The sequence below is a fragment of the Polypterus senegalus genome, chromosome 1 (genome assembly GCF_016835505.1).
Source record: "Polypterus senegalus isolate Bchr_013 chromosome 1, ASM1683550v1, whole genome shotgun sequence".
Classification (NCBI taxonomy): Eukaryota; Metazoa; Chordata; class Cladistia; order Polypteriformes; family Polypteridae; genus Polypterus; species Polypterus senegalus.
The window spans coordinates 102526545-102550717 of NC_053154.1; the positions used below are offsets into that span (position 1 = coordinate 102526545).

General features: G+C 40.2%; 1 protein-coding gene across 6 annotated transcripts in view; it reads left to right on the forward strand.

Moving 5' to 3' along the window:
• dgkza (diacylglycerol kinase, zeta a) overlaps window positions 1-24173 on the forward strand; it is a 226338-nt gene that overhangs the window by 78718 nt on the left and 123447 nt on the right. For 3 of the 6 annotated variants that reach the window (XM_039754753.1, XM_039754788.1, XM_039754771.1), the window contains exons 5-11: window positions 19212-19289; window positions 19586-19642; window positions 20104-20160; window positions 20334-20402; window positions 20496-20567; window positions 20957-21073; window positions 21199-21270. In XM_039754753.1, coding sequence (XP_039610687.1) covers window positions 19212-19289; window positions 19586-19642; window positions 20104-20160; window positions 20334-20402; window positions 20496-20567; window positions 20957-21073; window positions 21199-21270 — 522 coding nt within the window. The remainder of the gene's footprint in view (window positions 1-19211; window positions 19290-19585; window positions 19643-20103; window positions 20161-20333; window positions 20403-20495; window positions 20568-20956; window positions 21074-21198; window positions 21271-24173) is intronic. The other 3 variants (XM_039754799.1, XM_039754762.1, XM_039754780.1) reach the window with 1 other exon arrangement.

Below are 24173 nucleotides of genomic sequence, written 5' to 3' on the forward strand. Positions count from 1 at the left end.
TCACTTTATGACCAGAGGTGGGTAGAGCAGCCAAATATTGTACTCAAATAAGAGTAGCGTTACTTCAAAATAATATTACTCAAGTAGAAGTAAAAAGTAGTCATCCAAAAACTTACTCAAGTAAGAATAAAAAAGTATTTGGGGAAAAGACTACTCAAGTACTGAGTAAATGTTTGATCATAATAATGATTTATTTTTTTTAGAAATGTTGTAATGAGACAGACAAAATATAAAATAATGTGCGAATTCTGTTATTTCCAAATAATAAAATAAAAAATGAGCAAAAATAAATGACATCTTTACAAAATAAAGATGCACAAATAACACAACGTTCCAAATCTCAGTTTTTCACAACAAAGCTTTTGAAACCAATACCTACAGTAGGTAACATGTATGTCTGAACAGTGCAAACTACTTACAGTGACAAGATATACTGTACACTGACAGTATAATACTGCATATTCACTTGCCCTCCAAATAGCACAGCTGATAGAAAATAACAGAACAAGGCAGCTTGTGCACGTACAAGAAGTCTCACTTTACCTTGACTGTCTGTATCTGTGCATGTTTGGTTAAAACGTGCTGGTTAAGCTACAGCAGGAGTTGACACTCATTTTTCATGTACAAGTGGAACCTTGGATTGTGAGTAACTTGGTTTGCGAGGTGCAAGACAAGTAGTCCGTATACGCTTTGTCTGCCGAGCGTCACGTTATCACAACTAGGCTGATGGTTCTTCTCTCCCTCGCTGTGGGATTGTGGGCAATTGTCAGTCGGCGTGCCTCACTCTTATACTGTAGTCAACATCCATACTAGCATGTACTGTTTACTACAGCATTGTGACCATGTGTGTGTGCTGTGACATGTGAGTCCTCGTCTTGCACCCCAAAACACAGCTGAGTCTCAATACTTTAGCGACACCATCTTTATTCAGCTTGAAATGGGAACAGTGTGGTTATTTATCATAGGAGGATCTGCCACTCTCCTATACACAGACACAGCAGTCAGGCAGGGTCATGCCCAGGTTAGTGGCAAAGTAATACCGTGCCCTGTGCATTTATAATGTTCCTTGTATCACCCATCAACGGCAGGTGCTTATTGCCTGACAGCGATCTTTTCGGATTCACTTTTACGGCGAACTGCTATAGTGCTGGGAGCTAGAGGTCGCATCGGGATGCTCTTTTTATTTTATGTTCTTACTGTGTCTCTTATTTTTCTATTCTTCATTATGTAAAGCACTTTGAGCTACATTTTTTTGTATGAAAATGTGCTATATAAATAAATGTTGTTGTTGTTCCGCGTGTCGTCCCGTTGGGTGAAATCCCACAAGAGTTTAGAAACTCACTCACACCAGCCAACATTCTTTTCAAAGGTAAAGTGCAGGTTAATTTGTTTTATGTATTTTTACTTTATATTTTGTGTTAATCGTTTTTATATGAAAAGTTTTTGGTTGTGGAATGAATCATCTGACTTTCCATTATTTCTTATGGGGAAATTCACTTTGATATACGAGTGCTTTGGATTGTGAGCACGTTTCCGGAACAAATTATGCTTGCAAACCAAGGTTCCACTTGTATTCTTTCTTTCTGCTGTCTGGGAGGAGTTTGTGCTGTTATGCTGCCGCAGTTTGTGTGTTGCCATGTAAGTGCATGGCTACATCTGATTTGTGAAACAGAGCCATGTGATCATTGTTGCTATGTCTGATTGGAGAAACGGAGTCTTGTGATTATTATTGCTATGTCTGATTGGTGAAACAGTCATGCGGTAGATCCACTGGAGGCTTCTCTCTGGCAAAAATACAGTATAGCATATCTAATTGAAAAAAAGTAACGATTCGAGTGTTGCCCAATGTAGCAGAGTAAGAGTAGCGTTTCTTCTTCACAAATGCACTCAAGTAAAAGTAATAAGTATGGTGCAGTACAACTACTCTTAAAAGTACAATTTTTTTTAAAAGTTACTCAAGTAAATGTAACTCATTACTACCCACCTCTGTTTATGACCCAGATATAGATGGTAGACAAGGGAAATCAATTAGCTTGCCTTAGTCAAAGTTTCTGATTTGTATATAGAGTAAATAGTGTGTCAGTGGAGGATCAAATTTGGAGCAGAATAATTTTAAAGAACACAAATGTATTATCAATGTATAAATGCTATGACCCCTAGCGACTTCCATAAATTGAGGACTGAAATAAGGAATTTTCACATATGGGGCAGCAGATAGAAGTACCGCTACCTAAAATGTATTCTATATTGGTTCCATATTTTAATAAATGGTAAACCACTGGATTGCAGGTACAATGTAAGACTATAAAGCATCCATCCATCCATCCATCCATTCTCTTCCGCTTATCCGAGGTCGGGTCGCGGGGGCAGCAGCTTAAGCAGAGAGGCCCAGACTTCCCTCTCCCGGCCACTTCTTCCAGCTCTTCCGGAGAATCCCAAAGCGTTCCCAGGCCAGCCGGGAGACATAGTCCCTCCAGCGTGTCCTGGGTCTTCCCCGGGGCCTCCTCCCGTTGGGCGTGCCGAACACCTCACCAGGGAGGCGCCCAGGAGGCATCCTGATCAGATGCCAGAGCCACCTCATCTGACTCCTCTCGATGCGGAGGAGCAGCGGCTCTACTCTGAGCCCCTTCCGGATGACTGAGCTTCTCACCCTATCTTTAAGGGAAAGCCCAGACACCCTGCGGAGGAAACTCATTTCAGCCGCTTGTATTCGCGATCTCCTTCTTTCGGTCACTACCCATAGCTCATGACCATAGGTGAGGGTAGGAAGGTAGATCGACTGGTAAATTGAGAGCTTTGCCTTACGGCTCAGCTCCTTTTTCACCACGACAGACCGTTGCAGAGCCCGCATCACTGCGGATGCCGCACCGATCCGCCAGTCGATCTCACGCTCCATTCTTCCCTCACTCGTGAACAAGACCCGAGATACTTGAACTCCTCCACTTGGGGCAGGATCTCTCCCCCAACCCTGAGAGAGCACTCCACCCTTTTCCGGCTGAGGACCATGCTCTCGGATTTGGAGGTGCTGATTCTCATCCCAGCCGCTTCACACTCAGCTGCGAACCGATCCAGAGAGAGCTGAAGATCACGGCCTGATGAAGCAAACAGGACAACATTATCTGCAAAAGCAGTGACCCAATCCTGAGTCCACCAAACCGACCCCTTCAACACCCTGGCTGCCTAGAAATTCTGTCCATAAAAGTTATGAACAGAATCGGTGACAAAGGGCAGCCCTGGCGGAGTCCAACTCTCACTGGAAACGGGCTCGACTTACTGCCGGCAATGCGGACCAAGCTCTGACACCGGTTGTACAGAGACCGAACAGCTCTTATCAGGGGTCCGTACCCCTACTCCCGAGCACCCCACAGGATCCCGAGGGACACGGTCGAATGCCTTTTCCAAGTCCACAAAACACATGTAGACCGGTCGGGCAAACTCCCATGCACCCTCCAGAACTCTGCTAAGGGTGAAGAGCTGGTCCACTGTTCCGCGACCAGGACGAAAACCACACTGCTACTCCTGAATCCGAGGTTCGACTATCCGACGGACCCTCCTCTCCAGAACCCCCGAATAGACTTTTCCAGGGAGGCTGAGGAGTGTGATCCATCTATAGTTGGAACACACCCTCCGTCCCCCTTTTTAAAGAGGGGGACCACCACACCGGTCTGCCAATCCAGAGGCACTGTCCCCGATGTCCATGCGATGTTGCAGAGACATGTCAACCAAGACAGTCCTACAACATCCAGAGCCTTAAGGAACTCCAGGCGTATCTCATCCACCCCCGGGGCCCTGCCACCAAGGAGTTTTTTGACCACCTCGGTGACTTCAGTCCCAGAGATGGGAGAGCCCACCTCAGCTGTTGACACTGCACTGCTTCCCCCTCCTGAGACGCCGGACGGTGGACCAGAATCTCCTCGAAGCCGTCCGAAAGTCGTTCTCCATGGCCTCTCCAAACTCCTCCCATGCCCGAGTTTTGCCTCAGCAACAATCGGCAGCGTTCCGCTTGGCCTGCCGGTACCTATCAGCTGCCTCCAGAGACCCACAGGACAAAAAAGTCCTATAGGACTCCTTCTTCAGCTTGACGGCATCCCTCACCGCCGGTGTCCACCAACGGGTTCGGGATTGCCGCCACGACAGGCACCGACCACCTTGCGGCCACAGCTCCGGTCAGCCGCCTCAACAATAGAGGCACGGAACATGGCCCATTCGGACTCAATGTCCCCCACCTCCCTCGGGACGTGGTTGAAGTTCTGCCGGAGGTGGGAGTTGAAGCTACTTCTGACAGGAGACTCTGCCAGCCGTTCCCAGCAGACCCTCACAACACGTTTGGGCCTACCAGGTCTGACCGGCATCTTCCCCCACCATCGAAGCCAACTCACCACCAGGTGGTGATCAGTTGACAGCTCCGCCCCTCTCTTCACCCGAGTGTCCAAGACATATGGCGCAAGTCCGACGACACGACCACAAAGTCGATCATCGACCTGAGGCCTAGGGTGTCCTGGTGCCAAGTGCACATATGAACACCCCTATGCTTGAACATGGTGTTCGTTATGGACAATCCGCGACGAGCACAGAAGTCCAATAACAAAACACCGCTCGGGTTCAGATCGGGGGGGCCATTCCTCCCAATCACGCATTTCCAGGTCTCACTGTCATTGCCCACGTGAGCATTGAAGTCTCCCAGCAAAACGAGGGAATCCCAGAAGGTATGCCCTCTAGCAACCCCTCCAGAGACTCCAAAAGGGTGGATACTCCAAACTGCTGTTCGGGCGCATACGCACAAACAACAGTCAGGACCCTTCCCCCACCCGAAGGGAGGGAGGCCACCCTCGTCCACGGGGTAAACCCCAATGCACAGGCTCCGAGTCGGGGGGCAATAAGTATGCCCACACCTGCTCGGCGCCTCACATCGGGGGCAACTCCAGAGTGGTTGAGAGTCCAGCCCTCTCAAGGAGATTGGTTCCAGAGTCCAAGCTGTGCGTCGAGGTGAGTCCGACTATATCTAGCGAACCTCTCGACCTCGCACTAGCTCAGGCTCCTTCCCTTCAGAGAGGTGACATTCCACGTCCCAAGAGCCAGTTTCTGTAGCCGAGGATCAGACCGCCAAGGTCCCCGCCTTCGGCCACCACCCAACTCACATTGCACCCAACCTCCTTGGCCCCTCCCATAGGTGGTGAGCCCATGGGGAGAAGACTATAAAGCACCACGTGAATCACCTTTGTATTTGTATTTTTTCAGGAAGTGTATCTCTGTGTTACCTGCTGAGGTTTCAAAAATGCATGTGCTAATAATTAGGAATGCTGATTAATCACCATTAACACGAGTGATTAACGTGTTAAAAATGTTTGCGATTACATTTTGTAATGCAACACCAAATGCGTTAATTAAATCTGGTTAATTTGACTGTACTTCACACGTTGTTAACACTAGAATTACCAGAGCCTACGAAAAAACTCGTAATTCCGTCCCACCTTAAACTGCTTCTTAAATCCCTTCACACCTCTCCGCCAGCGCCCTTTGTCTTCTAAATGTGCTGATAAAGAGAAGCTAGGAGCAGCCGGCTATTCCATCCCCCCACCAATTTAGAACGTGCACGAACTTCTCTCAGCTCATGCCTTGATTGAGTATCTGGGAGTGAAGTGGAGTTTTAGAGTGAAATAATAGATCGTTGTTTGGAACACACGCATTTCATGTCTGTTCCGTTTCTACAGTAATCTGTGTCAACACATTGTTAAAACAGAAACTTTTTTTATATTCTAGTAGTAGATGACAAAATGTAGGCATAAACTATATAATGTATGAAGCCTGAAGTCCAAATAGCAAAGAAACATTTTCACAAGAATAACACAATTGCACTTTTATTCAAACATATAACTGCAGAAACAAAAAGCCGCCTTAACATGCGACATTGACACCAGTTTACTATAACTGACTCCGTGGTTCAATAGATACAGCCCCGCTTGGAATCAAGGGTCACGGGTTCGATCCTGCGCCCTCCCTTTTGAGAAGTAAACTGTTCTTAGTCTTACTGTTTTAGAATAAAACATACATTTGATTTCAGTCTGTAACAGCCGGTGCAATTTATGATCTTTGTAAAGGTTAGCTTTTTTTTTTATTCACTTTTCACTCTCTCAGTCGCGTTCAGAATCAATCCATACAACCCCATCTGACACGGCTGTTTTCACTAAAGACGCGCTATAGCTCTGCAGTGTACCACGATGCATACTAACGCCCCCGGTTCTGACACACAAACGCTGGCGAAGCTGCCTTCTTCGTATCTCACCGTCACTTGCTTTTCTTTTTATTCAGTTTTATTGAGTGTTCCTGCCAGTCCCGCATGTTGCTGTATGCTTTTCTTTTGCACCCAGGACATGCAGAAGAAAGAATGGTAAAGACCAACTTCGGCGCTATATGCAATCATCAGACACTCCCCATCTGCCCGTGTCGTTCAAACACAGGAACATATATTGGTGTAAAAGTATAACAAAAGTGCACTTTTATTCAAGTGCACTTTTTCCATCGCCTTTTCCTGTAAGAAGCAGTGTACACACTTCTCTCTATGCTGTGGTTTCTATTACACACCTGAAAGAAAGAGACAATACATATGAACATATCCAGCATACAGCAACATGCGGGGACTGGCAGGAACACTCAATAAAACTGAATAAAAAGAAAATCAAGTGACGGTGAGATACGAAGAAGACAGCTTCGCCAGCGTCTGTGTGTCAGAACCGGGTGGGGGGGCGTTAGTATGCATCGTGGTACAGCACAGAGCTATAGCGCGTCTGTATTCTGTTTCTTTTGTACTCCAGGGCACGCAGAGGAGAGAATAGTAAAGAGCAGTAAGTTCGGCGCTATATGCAATCATCAGACACTCCCATCTGCCCGTTGTTTTGTTATACTTTTCAATACTTTTATACTGCTCAAACGGGCATGCTCAAAAATACACGTGTAATGCCACGAAAAGTGCACAGACACTTCATTTCGCAAACAAAACAAGTGCACTTTTATTCAAAACTACCTGTATAACCGAAGAAAAAAGAAAGCAAGATACAGTAGGCGATTGATACGACATCTTGCATGGTGCAATGCTAAGAAGTGAAGATTTTCATTCCGTGCTATATAAAATCATCACATTCAAATATTAACAGTTCCACACACCCAAGGACCGTCCTTCCTACATTTACGACACGTGTACTTGTTGCCGTGTACACACCTCTCTGTGCTATGGTTTCTATTACACTGAATGAGCACCTGACACTGTACTTTCTTCCCTGGGGGAAGGTCCCGCATCAGAGAATTTCCAGTTCCTGCATAAATTCACACCGATCTGACGCTGTTCGTTTTCAAATAATATTGCATTAGTGCGATTATATTTTCACATATATTGTCTTTCTTTCAGGTGTGTAATAGAAACCACAGCATAGAGAGAAGTGTGTACACTGCTTCTTACAGGAAAAGGCGATGGAAAAAGTGCACTTGAATAAAAGTGCACTTTTGTTATACTTTACACCAATATATGTTCCTGTGTTTGAGCGACACGGGCAGATGGGGAGTGTCTGATGATTGCATATAGCGCCGAAGTTACTGGTCTTTACCATTCTTTCCTCTGCATGTCCTGGGTACAAAAGAAAAAGCATACAGCAACATGCGGGGACTGGCAGGAACACTCAATAAAACTGAATAAAAGAAAAGCAAGTGACGGTGAGATACGAAGAAGGCAGCTTCGCCAGCGTTTGTGTGTCAGAACCGGGGGGGCGTTAGTATGCATCGTGGTACACTGCAGAGCTATAGCGCGTCTTTAGTGAAAACAGCCGTGTCAGATGGGGTTGTATGGATTGATTCTGAGCGCGACTGAGAGAGTGAAAAGTGAATAAAAAAAAAAGCTAACCTTTACAAAGATCATAAATTGCACCGGCTGTTACAGACTGAAATCAAATGTATGTTTTTTTTTAAAACAGTAAGACTAAGAACAGTTTACTTCTCAAAAGGGAGGGGCAGGATCGAACCCGTGACCCTTGATTCCCAAGCGGGGCTGTATCTATTGAACCACGGAGTCAGTTATAGTAAACTGGTGTCAATGTCGCATGTTAAGGCGGCTTTTTGTTTCTGCAGTTATATGTTTGAATAAAAGTGCAATTGTGTTATTCTTGTGAAAATGTTTCTTTGCTATTTGGACTTCAGGCTTCATACATTATATAGTTTATGCCTACATTTTGTCATCTACTACTAGAATATAAAAAAAGTTTCTGTTTTAACAATGTGTTGACACAGATTACTGTAGAAACGGAACAGACATGAAATGCGTGTGTTCCAAACAACGATCTATTATTTCCACTCTAAAACTCCACTTCACTCCCAGATACTCAATCAAGGCATGAGCTGAGAGAAGTTCGTGCACGTTCTAAATTGGTTGGGGGATGGAATAGCCGGCTGCTCCTAGCTTCTTTTTATCAGCACATTTAGAGAACAAAGGACGCTGGCGGAGAGGTGTGAAGGGATTTAAGAAGCAGTTTAAGGTGGGACGGAATTACGAGTTTATTCGTAGGCTCTGGTAATTCTAGTGTTAATAAAGCAGAGCCAAACAAATCCAAGTCTATTTACAATAATAGTGGTATAACACTGCATCATAACTATACAAGTATTTATCTTATATGTGCTCTTTTTCACTTCCTGGGCTTCTGCACATTTAAAGTATGGGAGCTGTTTTTACTCCAGAATTGAATGTGGAAAATGATTGACATTGCCCTTCGAGAGTGGGATTTCCAGGCTGTTGTTAAGAACTGTTTTCCGATCAGTTGCCAATCAGAGGTCTAGCCACTAAATTAAAAAAGAGAACCATCCATCCATTTTCTGGCACATATCCGGGTTCAGTTTGAGGGGTGAGCAGTTTAAGCAAAGATGCTTAGATATCTCTTCTCTCTTGTCACCTCCTCCTGCATCTCCATGGTCAAAGTGTTCCCAGACCCACTGTTGCTTTGCCGCATCCACCACACAGTGAACCACCTATTTTTGGACTGGGGTGCAGTGATGTGGCTCAACTTAAAAATACTTTAAGCTGTTTATTGATTAGTGGTTCACTGTTTATTCAATTGATACTGCTACACAATTTTTTTCAATAACCTACCAGGAATAATTTAATATGCCTAGGCATTTGGTTATTAAAACTTCTTTGAATTATATAGTATTTACTGAGCTATTTCTATTGTATTGAATGCATGAAGAGGAGAGAGAAGTTGGGAGCTTGCGCTCATAGCATGTTGCCCCACATGACAAACCACCTGGATTGGGGCCTGAGCGTAGCAGGTGACATCTCAGTACCACACTGGAAAAGTGTGAGTTTGGCTGGAGTGTCAATCCTGCCACCAACCCCCACATTTTGGATACAGATTAATGTCATACTCAGGATGAAGCATTTGCAGTTAAGAACCTTGCTCAATGGTCCAATGGAGTAGAGTCACTTCTGGTGTTTGTGGGATTCGAACTGTCAACATTCTGATTGCCGGCACAGATCCCTAGCCACTGAGCCACCACTTCACCCCAATGCATGAAGGAAATATGTAAAATTTCAATTAATATGCAGTTAGTTTTAATTAAAAATTTTAATTGTGTGATTGAGACTAAAGTTTTTCAATCGAACAGCATCCCTACTAAAATGTCTTCTTCAGTCCGGTGAGCTGGATAATTATAAAAATTGTGAATGTTAAAGTATGAGTTAGAAAATTGTGACTTGTTCTTCTCTGAATCTTTTAGTCTATTCCATAGTCTGTACAGCAGGGTTTGGCTGAATGATGTAACATGGAATTCCATGGTAGTGGTAGTGTTAGGCACAAAGTCAATTGAGTGACAACATCAACATCATGTGTTTGTTATTATATTTGCTAATAATGTGAGTCTCTTTTTGTTAATCAGTTCTGAGCCTCAGTCTCAGTTAATGTGAACAGAGCAATTAAAACGAGATATTTTTTTTTTGCTCTGCCATTTTAATCTTTGTTGTCAGTCAGTAAGCCTTTTTAATAAGTAGTAGAAATAACTATTTTAGAAATAGTGCTTTCACATTCAAGTTGTTTCTGTGACATCCTTATTTTGTTGTTCATGTTAGATATTTTTGTTGCTGTCTTTATTATTGTTTTTTTTACCTTACCTTTACGTATACATAGGCATGTTTTAGCAGCCTTGTTAAAATTGCCACTTCATTATAAAATTTGAATTGTTAAACAAGTTGCCGTCATTTTTTAAAAAGAGTTTTGTCTCACCCTTCTGTTCATTTGGCTTTTTTAACAGAATCAGATTTGTTGGTCAAGGACAGAATGACATTGCAACCATTAATGAAACAAACTGTTGACCTTGTAGAACATCTTATGAATCTTTAACCAGTTTGCCATGCCAAAAAAAGGGATACATGGAAAATGGTAGACGATATTTTAGTACTAGGGAAATTTCACAGTGAAAAGGAGGGACTATTAAAATGTATCTACCAAATATAATAATCTTAACATTTAAACTGAATGTGAAAAAATATAGCATAAAAAGAGTTTTATAGAAAGCAGCAACAGTGCTGAATAAGTGTTTGTCAAGCAGTCTGTAAAGGGGCTTTGAAAATGAAAGCTGCTGGTGTCATAATGTCACATTTTACTCACAGATTTTAATGGTATAAACAGCATGGATGAGAATTGTGATGTTTAGGAGCAGTTTTTTTTACTGCAAATCAATAGCCGTGTTTTGAAAATGATTTGCCTTCAAACAGGAAGAGGATGGCTCTCTGTCTATTTAAAAGTAACACTGTCCATCCATTTGTCCATCTCCATCACTCGCCCTCCTGTGTGTACAGTGTTAGTAGAACAGGGAAAGGCAGACATAGGGACACGATGGGCAAGGTAATTGCCCCCCAGGTGCCATGAGTTGATTTTGATGGTGATGTCTTGCCATTCTCTTCTCTTGTTGAAAAGAACCATAAAAACCTTTGATGACATTGTAGAACTCATAAGTCTTCTTTTCATCTATTTCACCTGATTTTATTGGCCTTTTTGATCCACCGGTTGTTCTGGATTTCATGGAGCCTGCATTGTGTAATAAATCTAGTTTTTTGCCACTGCCACAAGAGGGATACTGATGATGGATTCGCAAGAGGAGCTTAGAATGCTGCATTATTGACCTTCAGGAAGGGGAGAATCTTGTCTGTGGCCTCCTTGAACCTGTCTGGATTCTTCCTCTTGTAGAATCCAAGGGCTTTCTTGGAGGAGGACTCCAGGGCTGTGAGCAGCAAGATCCATAGTTCGACTTCAGGATTGGTAGTCATGATGTCACCATCTGTAGTTTGGACCTGGATGTGTTCAAGCTGAGTGTGAAGATGACTTATCAATGCGTTTCTAATGTCACTGGTTGCAAGGGATGCAACATTGAAGCATGGCTTGGAGGATTGTCTTCTAGTAGGTGATCTAAATACAGTACAGAGGATGAACAGGGCAAGTCTATAGTCTGTCCAGCATTCTGCTCCTTGCATTGCTCGTGTGATCAGGACATCCTGTAGATCACACTGACGGATAATCATATAGTCCAAGATGTGCCAGTTCTTTGATCAAGGATGCATCCATGTTGTCTTATGTTTGTTGGGGAGCTAAAATATTGTGTCCGTAAAAGACAGTTGTTGCTCCGCACAGAAGGATAAAAGTTGGAGCCAATTAGCATTCATGTTTCCAGTTCCATGTTTCCTGATCACATCATTCCAGAAGTCTCCAAGTATGTCAATCTTTTCTGAAGCAGGAACATTCTTCACTGCTTTGTCAAGGAGAGCATAGAAGTTGTTTTGATGATGCGGGTTCACTCCATGCTCCCATCTTGCTTTTGGGAGCCCTTGAACCTGACATCGTTGGTAATGTCACCGATGAGCTAGGTAGTGAGGCACAACAATGAAGCAAGGGGATGGTACAAAAAGTGCAAAGTGCTTTTATTTAAAAACCAACAAATAAAAACAAAGTGTCCAAATAAATAGTGCAGTGCTTCATAGATATTTAAATAAATAATGCAATAAAACAGTTGTAAAGTGGAGGTTAAAAAAAACCAATAAATAAATCTTTTAAAAACCGAGGTTAAAACAATGGCTGGAAGCTGTCCTTTTAAAATCAGATGGTGCCTTTCTACTGGTGACTCCCCTGCTTCTCCCATCCAGGCTATGCACCAGGAGAGCCACCCTACCTGCAGCTGACCTTCACTCCACCTTCTGATCTGGGGGCTTCCCGATCCCTGGCTTTGGCTCAGCACTCTCCAGACCGAGACTTGGGTTCCCCCAATAGCTAGGACACTCACGCTGTGGAATCCAACCTCCCAAGCCTCCCGACTCCCTCTGTCTTCTGCGGCGAGCCATCCTTCTTCTGGTCACTTCTGCTCCTCACAATGCTCAGCGGGAGGGACCACTACCAACTGCCCTAGGTGTTAGCCAAACCTGCGCTTGCTCGTTTGTTTGCACCGGCTATCCTCTCACCGCTTCCTGCCTTCTTCTTCTGCCACCTTAACCTCTGTCCTCCATCTTTTCTTTCTTTCTTTTTTCCTCATCTTCCCCTGCTAGCCGCCTCGCGCTTCTATTTATCATGGGGATGTGGATCAGCTGTGGCAATCAGCAGCTCCCGGGAACAGTCACAAATGCAGACGACTCCTCACCTGTGCACTTAAGTGAGAACTGCCTGCATCACGAATTCCCCGGGAACCGCTCGGCCACACACACACCATGACCCCTCGCTAAGCTGTGAGTGCAGCGATTATTTATTTTAAAAAGTGGCCTTTTGCCATGAGCTGTGGACCCGCTACACCACAGTTGTCCTTTTCTTCATCTGTTGAATCCAGCCTAGGAGCATATGCACTGATGATTGTCACATGGGAACCTTTCTCTAGTGGAACATACAGGGTCATTAAGTGCAAGCTGACACCATCAGATGACTCTGATAACTCTTTTCGGAAGGAGTTTGTTCTTGACAGCGAGGCCGATTCTGTGGATCCACATCTCTGACTTTGGTCAGCCTTTTCAGAAGAATGTACATCTGTCTGTGATTTTAGTGATGGATCCTTCATCAGCAAGATGAGTCTCACTGAGGGCACAGATGTCCGCCTTGCAACGTTGGAGCTTTAAGGCTGTGAGGGCTCTTAACTGAGGTGTTCGGATATGGAAGATAGATAAAGGGAAGATCCTGTGCAGAGGAGCTGTTAATATTGGTGGTAGTGAGGGTGTGCAGTCCTCAATTACACTGCTTCACTTCCTGTTGGGAATCAATGTGGCAAGCCGAGTGCAAGAAGATGAGGTACGGCAGGAAGTTGTATCACTTTGAATGGAGTCTTTGTGGGTCAGTCTTAGTCAAGATCTTACCTCTACCTTACTGCCATGGGTGGCCCTACCAGGAATACACGACTCCTGACTTGGGAATTGTTGATCATGGAAACCACTCTACCACATTAAGGCATTGACTAAATGGAGGCAACTGAGGATTATACATTTGGAACATTTAGTCAGAGTTAGCACTGTGGCATCAGTACTGTAATACTGTTGTAATTTGCTGATATTTCCCACCAGTTAATAATTAAATCAAGATGTGATAAAGACAGTCAAAGTATTTCTGCACCAAAACTAAATAGGTATGTTCTGACTCTGATCATTTTTCATTGATGATAGCGTGACATTCTGACTGCAACAGAGATGTGTTAATCAAGGGCTGAACAAAGTTCAAAAGTGACTCCAAGTCTAGCCATTAAAGTCACTGAGTCAATCTTGCATAAAATGTGGCTTTTTGGGTTCTATAGGTAATCCCACGAGAAATTAATCAGTTTTGTTTGTGTTGAGTTTAAGGCTGTAACTAACAATTATTTTGATAATCTATTAGTCTGACAATTATTTTGTAGATTAATGAATTAGTTGGATTGTAAAAAAAATTAAAGATTTATTATTTTCATTTTAAATTAAATGCTAAAAGTGTATGAAGTGGAACTTTTCACCAAAAAACAGGTTTGTATAACATTTTCAGAAAAGTATTTTTAAAAAATGAACTACTTGTAGATATTTTAAATGAAATATTAGGTTTTATAAAACTTGAATATAATAAAATGAAAGTAAATTGTAAAAATAAAAATAACTTGATAGCACTTCTGGTTCTGGTTGCGCAATGAACACACGCACACACAATTCCCTTAAAAACAAAAAAGTTTTCAATAAAGTAAAATAAACTTGAAAAAGGGTTTATGCACTTAAAATCACATTAAACCAACACCATCTATCCATCCATTATCCAACCCGCTAAATCCGAACACAGGGTCACGGGGGTCTGCTGGAGCCAATCAGCCGACACAGGGCACAAGGCAGGGACCAATCCCGGGCAGGGTGCCAACCCACCACATGACACACACAAACACACCCACACACCAAGCACACACTGGGGCCAATTTAGAATCGCCAATGCACCTAACCTGCATGTATTTGGACTGTGGGAGGAAACCCACGCAGACACGGGGAGAACGTGCAAACTCCACGCATAGTTTAAGTTAAAATTTATTTTTTACTTTTCTGTGCAAGCAACATTTTACTGGCAAAGCATCATGAAAGTATCTGACCACCACAGAAGTGTCTATTGTACCATCTTGACTAAAAAAAAAAACAAACACTCAAATATAGCAAGTGAAAATCTGAATGTTTACTAGATAGTGGCTAATTACTTATGTTTAGTCGCCTATCATAAAATATTTTATTCACATTGTAGAGGGCTGAACTACGACTCAAAGTATTCCTCACTTCAAACTAAAGGTCATGTCATTATGCCTAGTCTAGCAAACACTGTGTCCAGGTATCTGTATCATATAATGCTGAAGTAACATTAAACTTACTAAGGTGATGGCAACTCTTCCTCCTCCACAGAGCCTGTAATGGTATGTTTCCTGTTCAAATGTTTGTGCATCACCATTGTGTTCTGGTACCATATGAGGTCAGATCTACACATTGTGCAACTGACAATCTTTTTTTTATGTGCAGAGCAAAGTGTTCGGAAAGTCTGGAAGTCTTAGGTTGCACCATCTTTTCTTTCACTTTCTTAATCTACCATTGTTTGAGATGCGTTAACAACTGAATGAAGGAATGACACAATAGCACTGCACAACATACTCAGCCTAAGGATGTAATCAACTAATCAATGAAAGTGATTGTTGGCAGTTTTTTTAGTAATCAATTATTATCTATTCTGATGATTAACTGTTGCAGCCCTAGTTGAGCTGGGGAGTCTTTGCAGGCATTCAGGCATAGAGATGATTAGGGCAGGCATGTTTACCATGACGTGTTTGCAATGAGGAAACTAGGCAACTCTTGAAAGATAGAAGGTTGCTGAAATGTTTGAATTGAAGATACAGAATGAGACTTTCATAGATTATTTTTAATACATGCACAAAAACATAAGAATAGTGAGCATCACCCACCATTTTTAGTTTCTGTAGGGGTCTAATGAATAATACACGTTCAGAAGAAAAGTGTATTATTACACAGCTAGCTACATATAAATACTATGACTCTGAGCAACACAACAGGACTTTTATTGATTATATGAAGAAGCACCTCATGTCTTGTTTTCCCAATAGTAGACACTCAGAGGGATATGGAGGGGAAGAAAATGCTTATGTTACCAGCACTCTGGTTCTATAACCCTTCTCGCCCTACCTTCCATAGCCTCCTATAGCTCAGTTTTCATCTACTTCTATAATTCCATCAGTCCATCTAAACTGTCAAGGGAGAATGTTTATAGTAATCTTTTAAAAGGGAAACTTGTGAGCAGATAAGATATACAAGAATAGCATTCAGTATACATCTTATCCAGCGGTCAATCTTGATGATTTTAAGAAAATCCACTCCTCATATTCAAGACAGTGTTCCAGATGACTGTAAAATAAAGAACATGAAATATATTCCTTAGTAGCAAATTCTCTGTATACAAATCTGCGAAGACAAGACTGTGTACAGAATATACTCAAAATATTCTACCTCCAAGTTGTGACAGATTTTCACCTGTCACAAACTACTATTTTTCTGTTCTGTTATCTGCTATTTCATGCCGTATCCACTGAATGAAAACATTCAATACATCCAAACAAGTGTGGCTATTTTTGCAATTTTGTCACCTTATTGACTATGAAAAACCGTAATATCCATATGGATTTCTGAGATTATAAGGCTATGCTACAAACTTGAATGGTAAAGTATACAAGGAATACCTAATGCCTAAAATAACTATAACATGAGCCCACCTAGCACCCCTCAAAATAAACTGCATGTGTAACGAACGTCTTTCATGTACTTCTGTTAGTCTCAGTGAAGAATGCATTTCCAGAATAAGAAATGCTTTCATAGATTATATGTTTGTGGTTTGTCCCCTTTAAAGAAATCTCTTTTATCTTTAATCACTACATAAAATACTTCACACCCTCTAACCACCCTTTAAAATGATGTATTAAACTAGCAGAGAGATTACAAAAGAAATGTGTCAAACCATGTTTTCAAGGAGTCAAAATATACACACTGTTTTCTCGTCTCCTGTCAGTTGTCTAAAAACTGCTTTTGCATCTATCAACTCACAAAATACAAAAGGTTAAGTTGTGAAGGGTAACCTAAAGAGAATAAATAATTAAACTCATGTTGTAACTTTAAACAAACTTATGCTAAATAAAAGCTACAGTGATGAAGTGGCAATTTATATGGAGATTTTGATCGTCCTGCTGCTTTTTCGTTAATGTTTAAAATAATCTAATGTGGATATCTCTTTTTTTCTAAGTATGTTAAGATAAGTACATTTTATAATTCTCATTTTTAAAATATCCAAAAGCATCTTTCTTAAGAGATCCTAATTGTCAATATTAAAGGAAGTTTTGCAAGGTGAACAAAGTGTTTTGTTAGACAGTGGAGTGTAACTTATGAATTTCTACACAAAGATAATGACAGATAATGTGGGTGGGATGTTACTTAGACTATTTTTAACAAGGAAGGGACACGACGCCTTACTTAGCCATCATCTAATGTGACCTGTCTAAATTTGTGTATGAAATGTCCCAACAAACACTGCACTCTATGTGGATGAAACTGGACAAACACTCCACCAAAGAATGAATTTACAAAAGTTCCACATTTCACATGTAATAGGGATGTTCCTGTAGGAGCTCGCTTCAGCAGCATTGGACACTATGAGAAGGATTTTAAAATCACAGTGCTTATAGGCAACTTTAAGACACTGTAAGAGAAGAAGGAATGGGAAATTAAAGTGATGCTAAAATTTAATACATTACAACATGGTTTAAACAGAAAAGAGTTTTATGACTAGACATGAGAATTATTTACATCTCTTTGACTGACCCAGACAATTTGATTACAGGACCACATTTTATGGAAAACTCATCAGAAATTTCAAAAGACTTTATCTTGATTATACAGTACATTGTTTTCTCTTGCTAAATGAATCTTAGGCTTGAGAGGTATGTTAAGTTTTTACATTGAAGTTGAACCACTTAAAGGTTTGCCAATGCTGTCTCTGTCCTAGTGTCTATATAAACACATGAAACTCCAGGTTCTGTATTACAACCTACCTGAAGAAGGAGCCTGAGCTGCCTCAAAATCCTGCATAACTGTCTGTTCAGTTAGCCAATAAAAAGTGTCAATTTGCTTGACTTTTTATTGTTTATAAACTGCAAAAGTGTATTTAGAGGTATAGTAACAAAATTTAAGTACCACTTATTAATAAGATCACAGATAAAACTGGTTTTAAGGAATTGCTTAATCAGTACAGTATATTGTTGCCATTAACATTTTCATGATTAAGTATATTTTGCCACTTTACATATGCATTACCATTCAATGACAGTAAAACATTTTAGTTGCCAGGTATTCCTGCAGGTGCAATATGTCAGCCCAGTACCAAAGTATGCATATTACTACGCGGAGTTCCACCATCCTAAATATGATTAAAAATAACCAGTTTTAAATGTGAATTTAGAGGTCACCCTGTATAATCTAGCTCTATATCTACATGTTGTACATCTGGCCAGTCTACATTTATAGTTGCACTGGAGTGAGAAGTCAAGTAAAATGACACCTTTTATTGGCTAACTAAAAAAGATTATAGTATGTAAGCTTTCAAGACAAATCAGGCCCCTTCTTCAGGCAAGATGCAGATGCATAAAGAAGGGGCCTGATTTGCCTTGAAAGCTTGCATATTGTAATCTTTTTTTAGTTAGCCAATAAAAGGTATCACTTTACTTGACTTCTCACTACATTCATAATGGCTAACATGGTACAACACCCTAGTACTAGTTGCACTGGAAAAAATATGGATGATGTTAAAATATTTTGAGACTTTTACATTTTTCAAACATTTCCCTTAACAGAAATTTTAAAACAGAATATTTAGTGAAGATTTATGCATAGAATGAATTTCACATATTGTAAAAGCAGCTACAATTATTAGAACAAAGCTACTAATGGGTATAGTTGAAGTTTTAACTATAATGTTTTAAGCACAAAACCAGAAAAAAACACAGAGCCTTTTGCTTTTGTTAATTTTGTGCTGCCATGTAATATTATTAATCTTATCATTTAAAATCTGGCACATGATATGTATCGATGAACATCAATATTACACTCAGAATTTTCATGTACAGTACTCCATTAAGTAGATATCAGCTGTAAACTGGTGATCATCTAGATGGGAATTTTAATTGAATATTTGTTAAACAAGTATTTTGCTCCCATTGTTCTGTTAACACACAGCCCCATTCTATAACTGTGTTCTGTTCTGCCTTTTTTATCCATTGTGTATTTATAGTTGTGGACTTTAGAAGGTTTTCTGTTCCAGTTCTATGCCTTGCTTCTTATTTTTTAATTTTTGTTGCCTCTACAGAGCTTTTAGACTTTCTTCTACCAGATGGATACTTACAATTTAGTCGAAAGTGGCCGTTATTATTTCTGCAACCTTAAGAGCCTAGCTCTGTATTTATTTATTAATATTATATATTGCATTTTAAAAGCTGATGGTCACAGCATTGATGGACTGTGAGCATCCTCTAGTGGCTGCTTGACAAAATGTATTCAGCTCTGAATCATTTAGTTCAGATAAAATTCTATATATAATCTTGGGGTCATTCCTGACAGTTATAACATGACAACAACACTGAGGAAGAATTTCTTGGTTTCTTTTTTTCCCCAGCAAAAATCCGTCCCTCGGAAGAAATGTGCAGCCTGCAAGATTGTTGTACACACCCTGTGCATAGAGCAGTTGGAAAAGGTTAGTATTTAAATGGATATGTCATGTAAAACTATGAAGTAAAACTTTGAAGGTTGCCAGTATTAACAGTTATTTATTATCATTTATGTCAGCAATAGACTTGCTTAATGAACGGGGCACTTTATAGCATTTCCTTCACATGCTTGAAGACAAAACAAGACTAAGCAAGGTTTCTGTGCATCTATTTACCCTGTAGTCTAAAACCTGAGTAGTTAAAAGATTGTTTTTTTGGTGTTGGGAGCCTCATGATTGTCAAGTGGATTGTTGCTCACCACTATCTCCACTCCATTCCTCAGCTGGGAGAAGCAGATGATCAGCGACTGTATGATCCCACGACCCTGCCAGGGTGTCCAGTGAGAATTTTGTTCCCATTTTAATCGGCCTTTTTCTGTCTTTTGATTGACTGCTGGGTTTTCTGACTTCCAGTGACTTTTCTCCAATGTTTAATTTTCAGTTCATACAAATAAAAAGAGTTATTCTGATCTTTTGAAATGTCCTCAGTAGCCCTGACCAGTAATGGCATGGAAATAATAGAAGGTGTTTTCAACCTGGCACAGCTGTTTTGACAGTCAGGGATCCGGGATAATGTGGGTGCCAATTTATTAGGACCTTTATATTTCACTTTAGAAACTGACTTGCCTGGTTTTTTGTGTGATGGGATCTAATCTTAATTTGGAATCTCTGGGAGGTAGAAGGGTTTATGAGATCTAATGATTTATTTATTTTTTTTATATCGTGACATCACACATTTTCTCCTTTTTTGCCTCTGCACCCTTTTTTATCTAGCCAATCAGTTATTCTTTTTACCATGTAGATTTGTTTCCGGTGCAAGCCATCTTTCAGGGAATCAGGGTCCCGTAATGTGCGAGAGGTAAGGAAATTTAAGACCAAACTTCTTGTTATTGTCTAGCATGTTATTCAGAAACACCCTGTTTTTCACTCTCATACTTCCCCATCAGCATTCCACTGAGTGTTTATTAAGGAAGTTGTCACCCATGATACCTAGTTAAACCAAGATTTTATTATTCTCTTCATTTTCCACAGCCAGCCTTTGTTCGCCATCACTGGGTTCACCGGAGAAGGCAAGATGGCAAGTGTAGGCAATGTGGTAAGGTGAGATACCTTCTAAACTGTCATTTTATTAGCATGATTAGATGTTTTTAATTTGACCTTTTCTAATCCTGCACTTTCTGACTTCTCTGGCAGGGATTTCAACAGAAGTTTGCTTTTCACAGCAAGGAGATTGTAGCCATCAGCTGCTCCTGGTGTAAGCAGGCGGTGAGTGACTGAACTGTCACAAATTCAACATACCCAGGTCATATCTGTATTCTTCCACAGGTATCTTACCAACATGAATCTACAAGGGACCTGTCAGACTTCATCTACCAACCAGTTCTGACCACCTCCAGTGTGCACCATGTTTATGTGATCCCTCCAATGCCGTTTTTGTCTTCAGCCACTTATACTAGACTGCATTCACGCATATTTTGTCTGTGATATTTTAGTAGTGCACTACTAAGTTCCTCTTCACTGCAGCTCATAATTTGTGATGTCCTGTCTGGTCTTTGTTACATTGCTATTCAGTTCCTTTTATTCAGTCCACATATAATTTATTTCCACATTTATTATCTGATTAAGCAACAGAAATATGTTCTTTATTTATTCAGTATCATAACAAGGTGAGCTGCTTCATGCTACAGCAGATTGAGGAGCCTTGCTCATTGGGAGCCCATGCAGCTGTCATAGTCCCACCTACCTGGATTATCAGGGTTAGGCGGCCCCAGGTAAGACATATCAGCTCTTAGATTTCTTTGTGTCCTTCTTGCATACCCTATAGAATGGATTAATGAGTGATAACTGATTTTTTTTTTACTTTTAGTTACTTTTTCATTATGTTTTCTGCTTATAGACTTCCCTGAAATCAAGCAAGAAAAAGAAGCGAACATCATTCAAGCGCAAGTCCAGTAAGAAGGGAGCTGAGGTGAGGCTTGTCAGTGGAGTTTACTCACTGTGTAAAGTTCATAGCACAGTGAGATCCCAGAAAGTTACTAAAAATATTCTGCTTACCCACAAAATTATAGTCCAGCCAACTAAACTTGTCTTGCATTAAAAATTACAGGATCAGATCCACAAAACAATATAAATGGCAGCTTTCCAGAAAAAATATGTTCATTAAAATTCAGCTTGTGTTTAGAGAGAGGAAATCTTGTTTCACTGCTTGCTTAGATTTGTATAAATAAGAAGCGAAGTACCTGAACCATAAAGGTGAATTATTTTATCTGTCTAGATAAAAAAAGCTTTTGTATTACATAATATGCTGTTGTAAGTTACCACTGCTCTTCTGAGGTAGACTTGAGCTATCCATTGTTAGGACTGAAGAAGTGAAGTGCTTTCATAACATGTTTGGATTAAATGCTATGTTGATGGATTAGTTTTTGGAATATTATTGATGTTCAGTTGTTTTATTGTGTAGTTAGCTATTTGGGGGGTAACTTGATCATGCACAAAAGTCGTGGTCCTCTATTGTGTTCTAGTTGATATAATTATTGTGTATGTAGCATTTTTCTCTTTTTTTATTCGCACTTTCTTTAAAACTATTCAAAGCAGCTGAAGGGATCACCTTTAAGTTATTTAATTAGTTAGTAGTGGATGGTAGGGTATTAAAATAAGGTAAATCAATAGTCAATCATTCATGAGTTCCATGTTCTATTAAACTAAGAAGTGAATACCCATTCTTTTTTTGGGGGTTGGGGTCTGTATAAAATAAGAACCAACTTCTGTGATTCCAGATTTTGTGTATTATCTGATGGGAAGTGGTGCACTTTGCTGCTTTTGAATATGCCATTTGAAAAAGAATTGCATCCTTATATGAGAGAAGGAAAAATGTACAGGTATATGTTTGTTTTTGTACTGGTCTGTTTTTCAGTAATGAGGAGTCATCCACTAGTTTCTGTTAATTCTCCTCACCTCAACCTTGTTGTTTTAGATAAATTTGGATTTTTTTGTCCAAATGGTCTAAACTGGATAGAGATAGTTGGAATCTCTGGGAGTTAGAAGGGTTTATGAGATCCAGTTGACTTTAATTAAATAGGTTGAAATACAATCATAAATATAACAATTCCAGTATTTCTTTTGGATTAGATGGGCGATACTTTCTTTAATCTGTAGTTGTGGTGCTGTTTATCAAGGATTTGTGCCAAGTCTACAATTCCCACAGTGCATCTCTGCATCCTCAATGACATGCAGCTTCAGCTGAGCTTATATGGTTGTAATGAAGTGTGTGGGTAGTTTTAGTGCATATATTAGCGCAAGAAATTGTAAACTAAAAGTATTTAGAATAAAGCGTTAGCTATATAGACACATAATTTTTTTTTTGTTTGTTTAGACGACAGGGATGACAATTAGCTATACAGACACATTTTTTTTTTTTTTTTTTTTTGTTTAGACGACAGGGATGACGAAGTTGAAGTTCTCATGTTGATTTCTGGTTTGGCAAAATACATGGGCAACAACTTTTTTTCCCCCAGACAAAATAGCTTAATGCCTTGAAGTTAAACATAGTTAATGTATGGTTATAAAGACAAGGTATAGGCCAGTCTATAGAAATTTTCAGTACAATGTTGTGACTTCTAGGATTTATTTCCTCATTTTGCATTTTTTGCTGTAGTAAAATAACTGCCTTAAAAGGGAAGTCTGGATTTCTCCAACTATGCTTATCAACAGCTAGGTGCATTGTGGAATCTAACCTCACTGGCTGCATTGCATCGTAGTATGTCACATGATTCAGCTCAGTACTGCAAAACACTACAGAGAATAGTGAAGCGAGCTCAGAATATTAGTGATAATACTGTTTAAAAGGCTAGTCAGAAGTAAAAATACATTTTGTTTTCATGACTATTCATTATACTATAACACTCATTCTATACTTTATTTAATTGGTGGCAAGATATCTGTGATCTTTTCTCTTCATGTCAGCAGCATTAGACAATGCTAAAATTAGTTGAAAATTAGCAACATGTATCAGAAGGTGTTAAATCATACTAGACTTGCTGCTGCCTTTGCCATTTATTAGACTTAATCTGCATTTGCTGTGTTTTTATCATTTTAAATAAAATGCAGCCATACTTGAAATCTCTTCTGTTTATAGTAGTACTTTCCCCGAGTCCCTGTTTCGTCTTTACAAAAAAAAACAAAAAACCACAAACTCGTGTATAGACAAAACACTTTGAAAAGAAAAAAACTAAGAATCAGTGGTAGTACTCAATAAAGCTATTGTGTTTGATCTGACAATTTTGGCCACCTTTAACTGTTTCGTTCTCTGTTTCCATCAGTAGCCGCATGTAACCAACTACATGGAATTAAATGGTTGCAATCGCAAAAGGTGGTCTCTTCAGACTGATATCAGTGTGAATGTTGAAAAGGGGCCTTCATGATTACTGGTGAGGATTCAACTGAGAGAGCCTAAGTTTGTAAAAGTGCAAAGGAAGAGAAAGCGAGAAATGATAACAAGTGATCAGGAAGTAAAAAGTATTACTGTAGTATATGGTGCAGTATTCATATATACTACCAGTAACATAGTAGCATATAGCCTTTTAAAATAATTATGATAACTGGAATGATAGAGGGACAGGTGACCTATGTCTAGTAGCCAAAGTTTATTTAGTAGCATGTATGATGACTAATAATCTTACTGTTGTAAATAAATGCCCAAGCTAAATATACAGTGCTCAAAAAAATTAAAGGAACACTTTGAAAACACATCAGATCTCAGAAGCAAAAAAACATGCTGGATATCTATACTGATATGGACTGGGTAATGTGTTAGGAATGAAAGGAAGACACATCAGTTGATGGAAATGAAAATTATCCACCTGCAAACGGCTG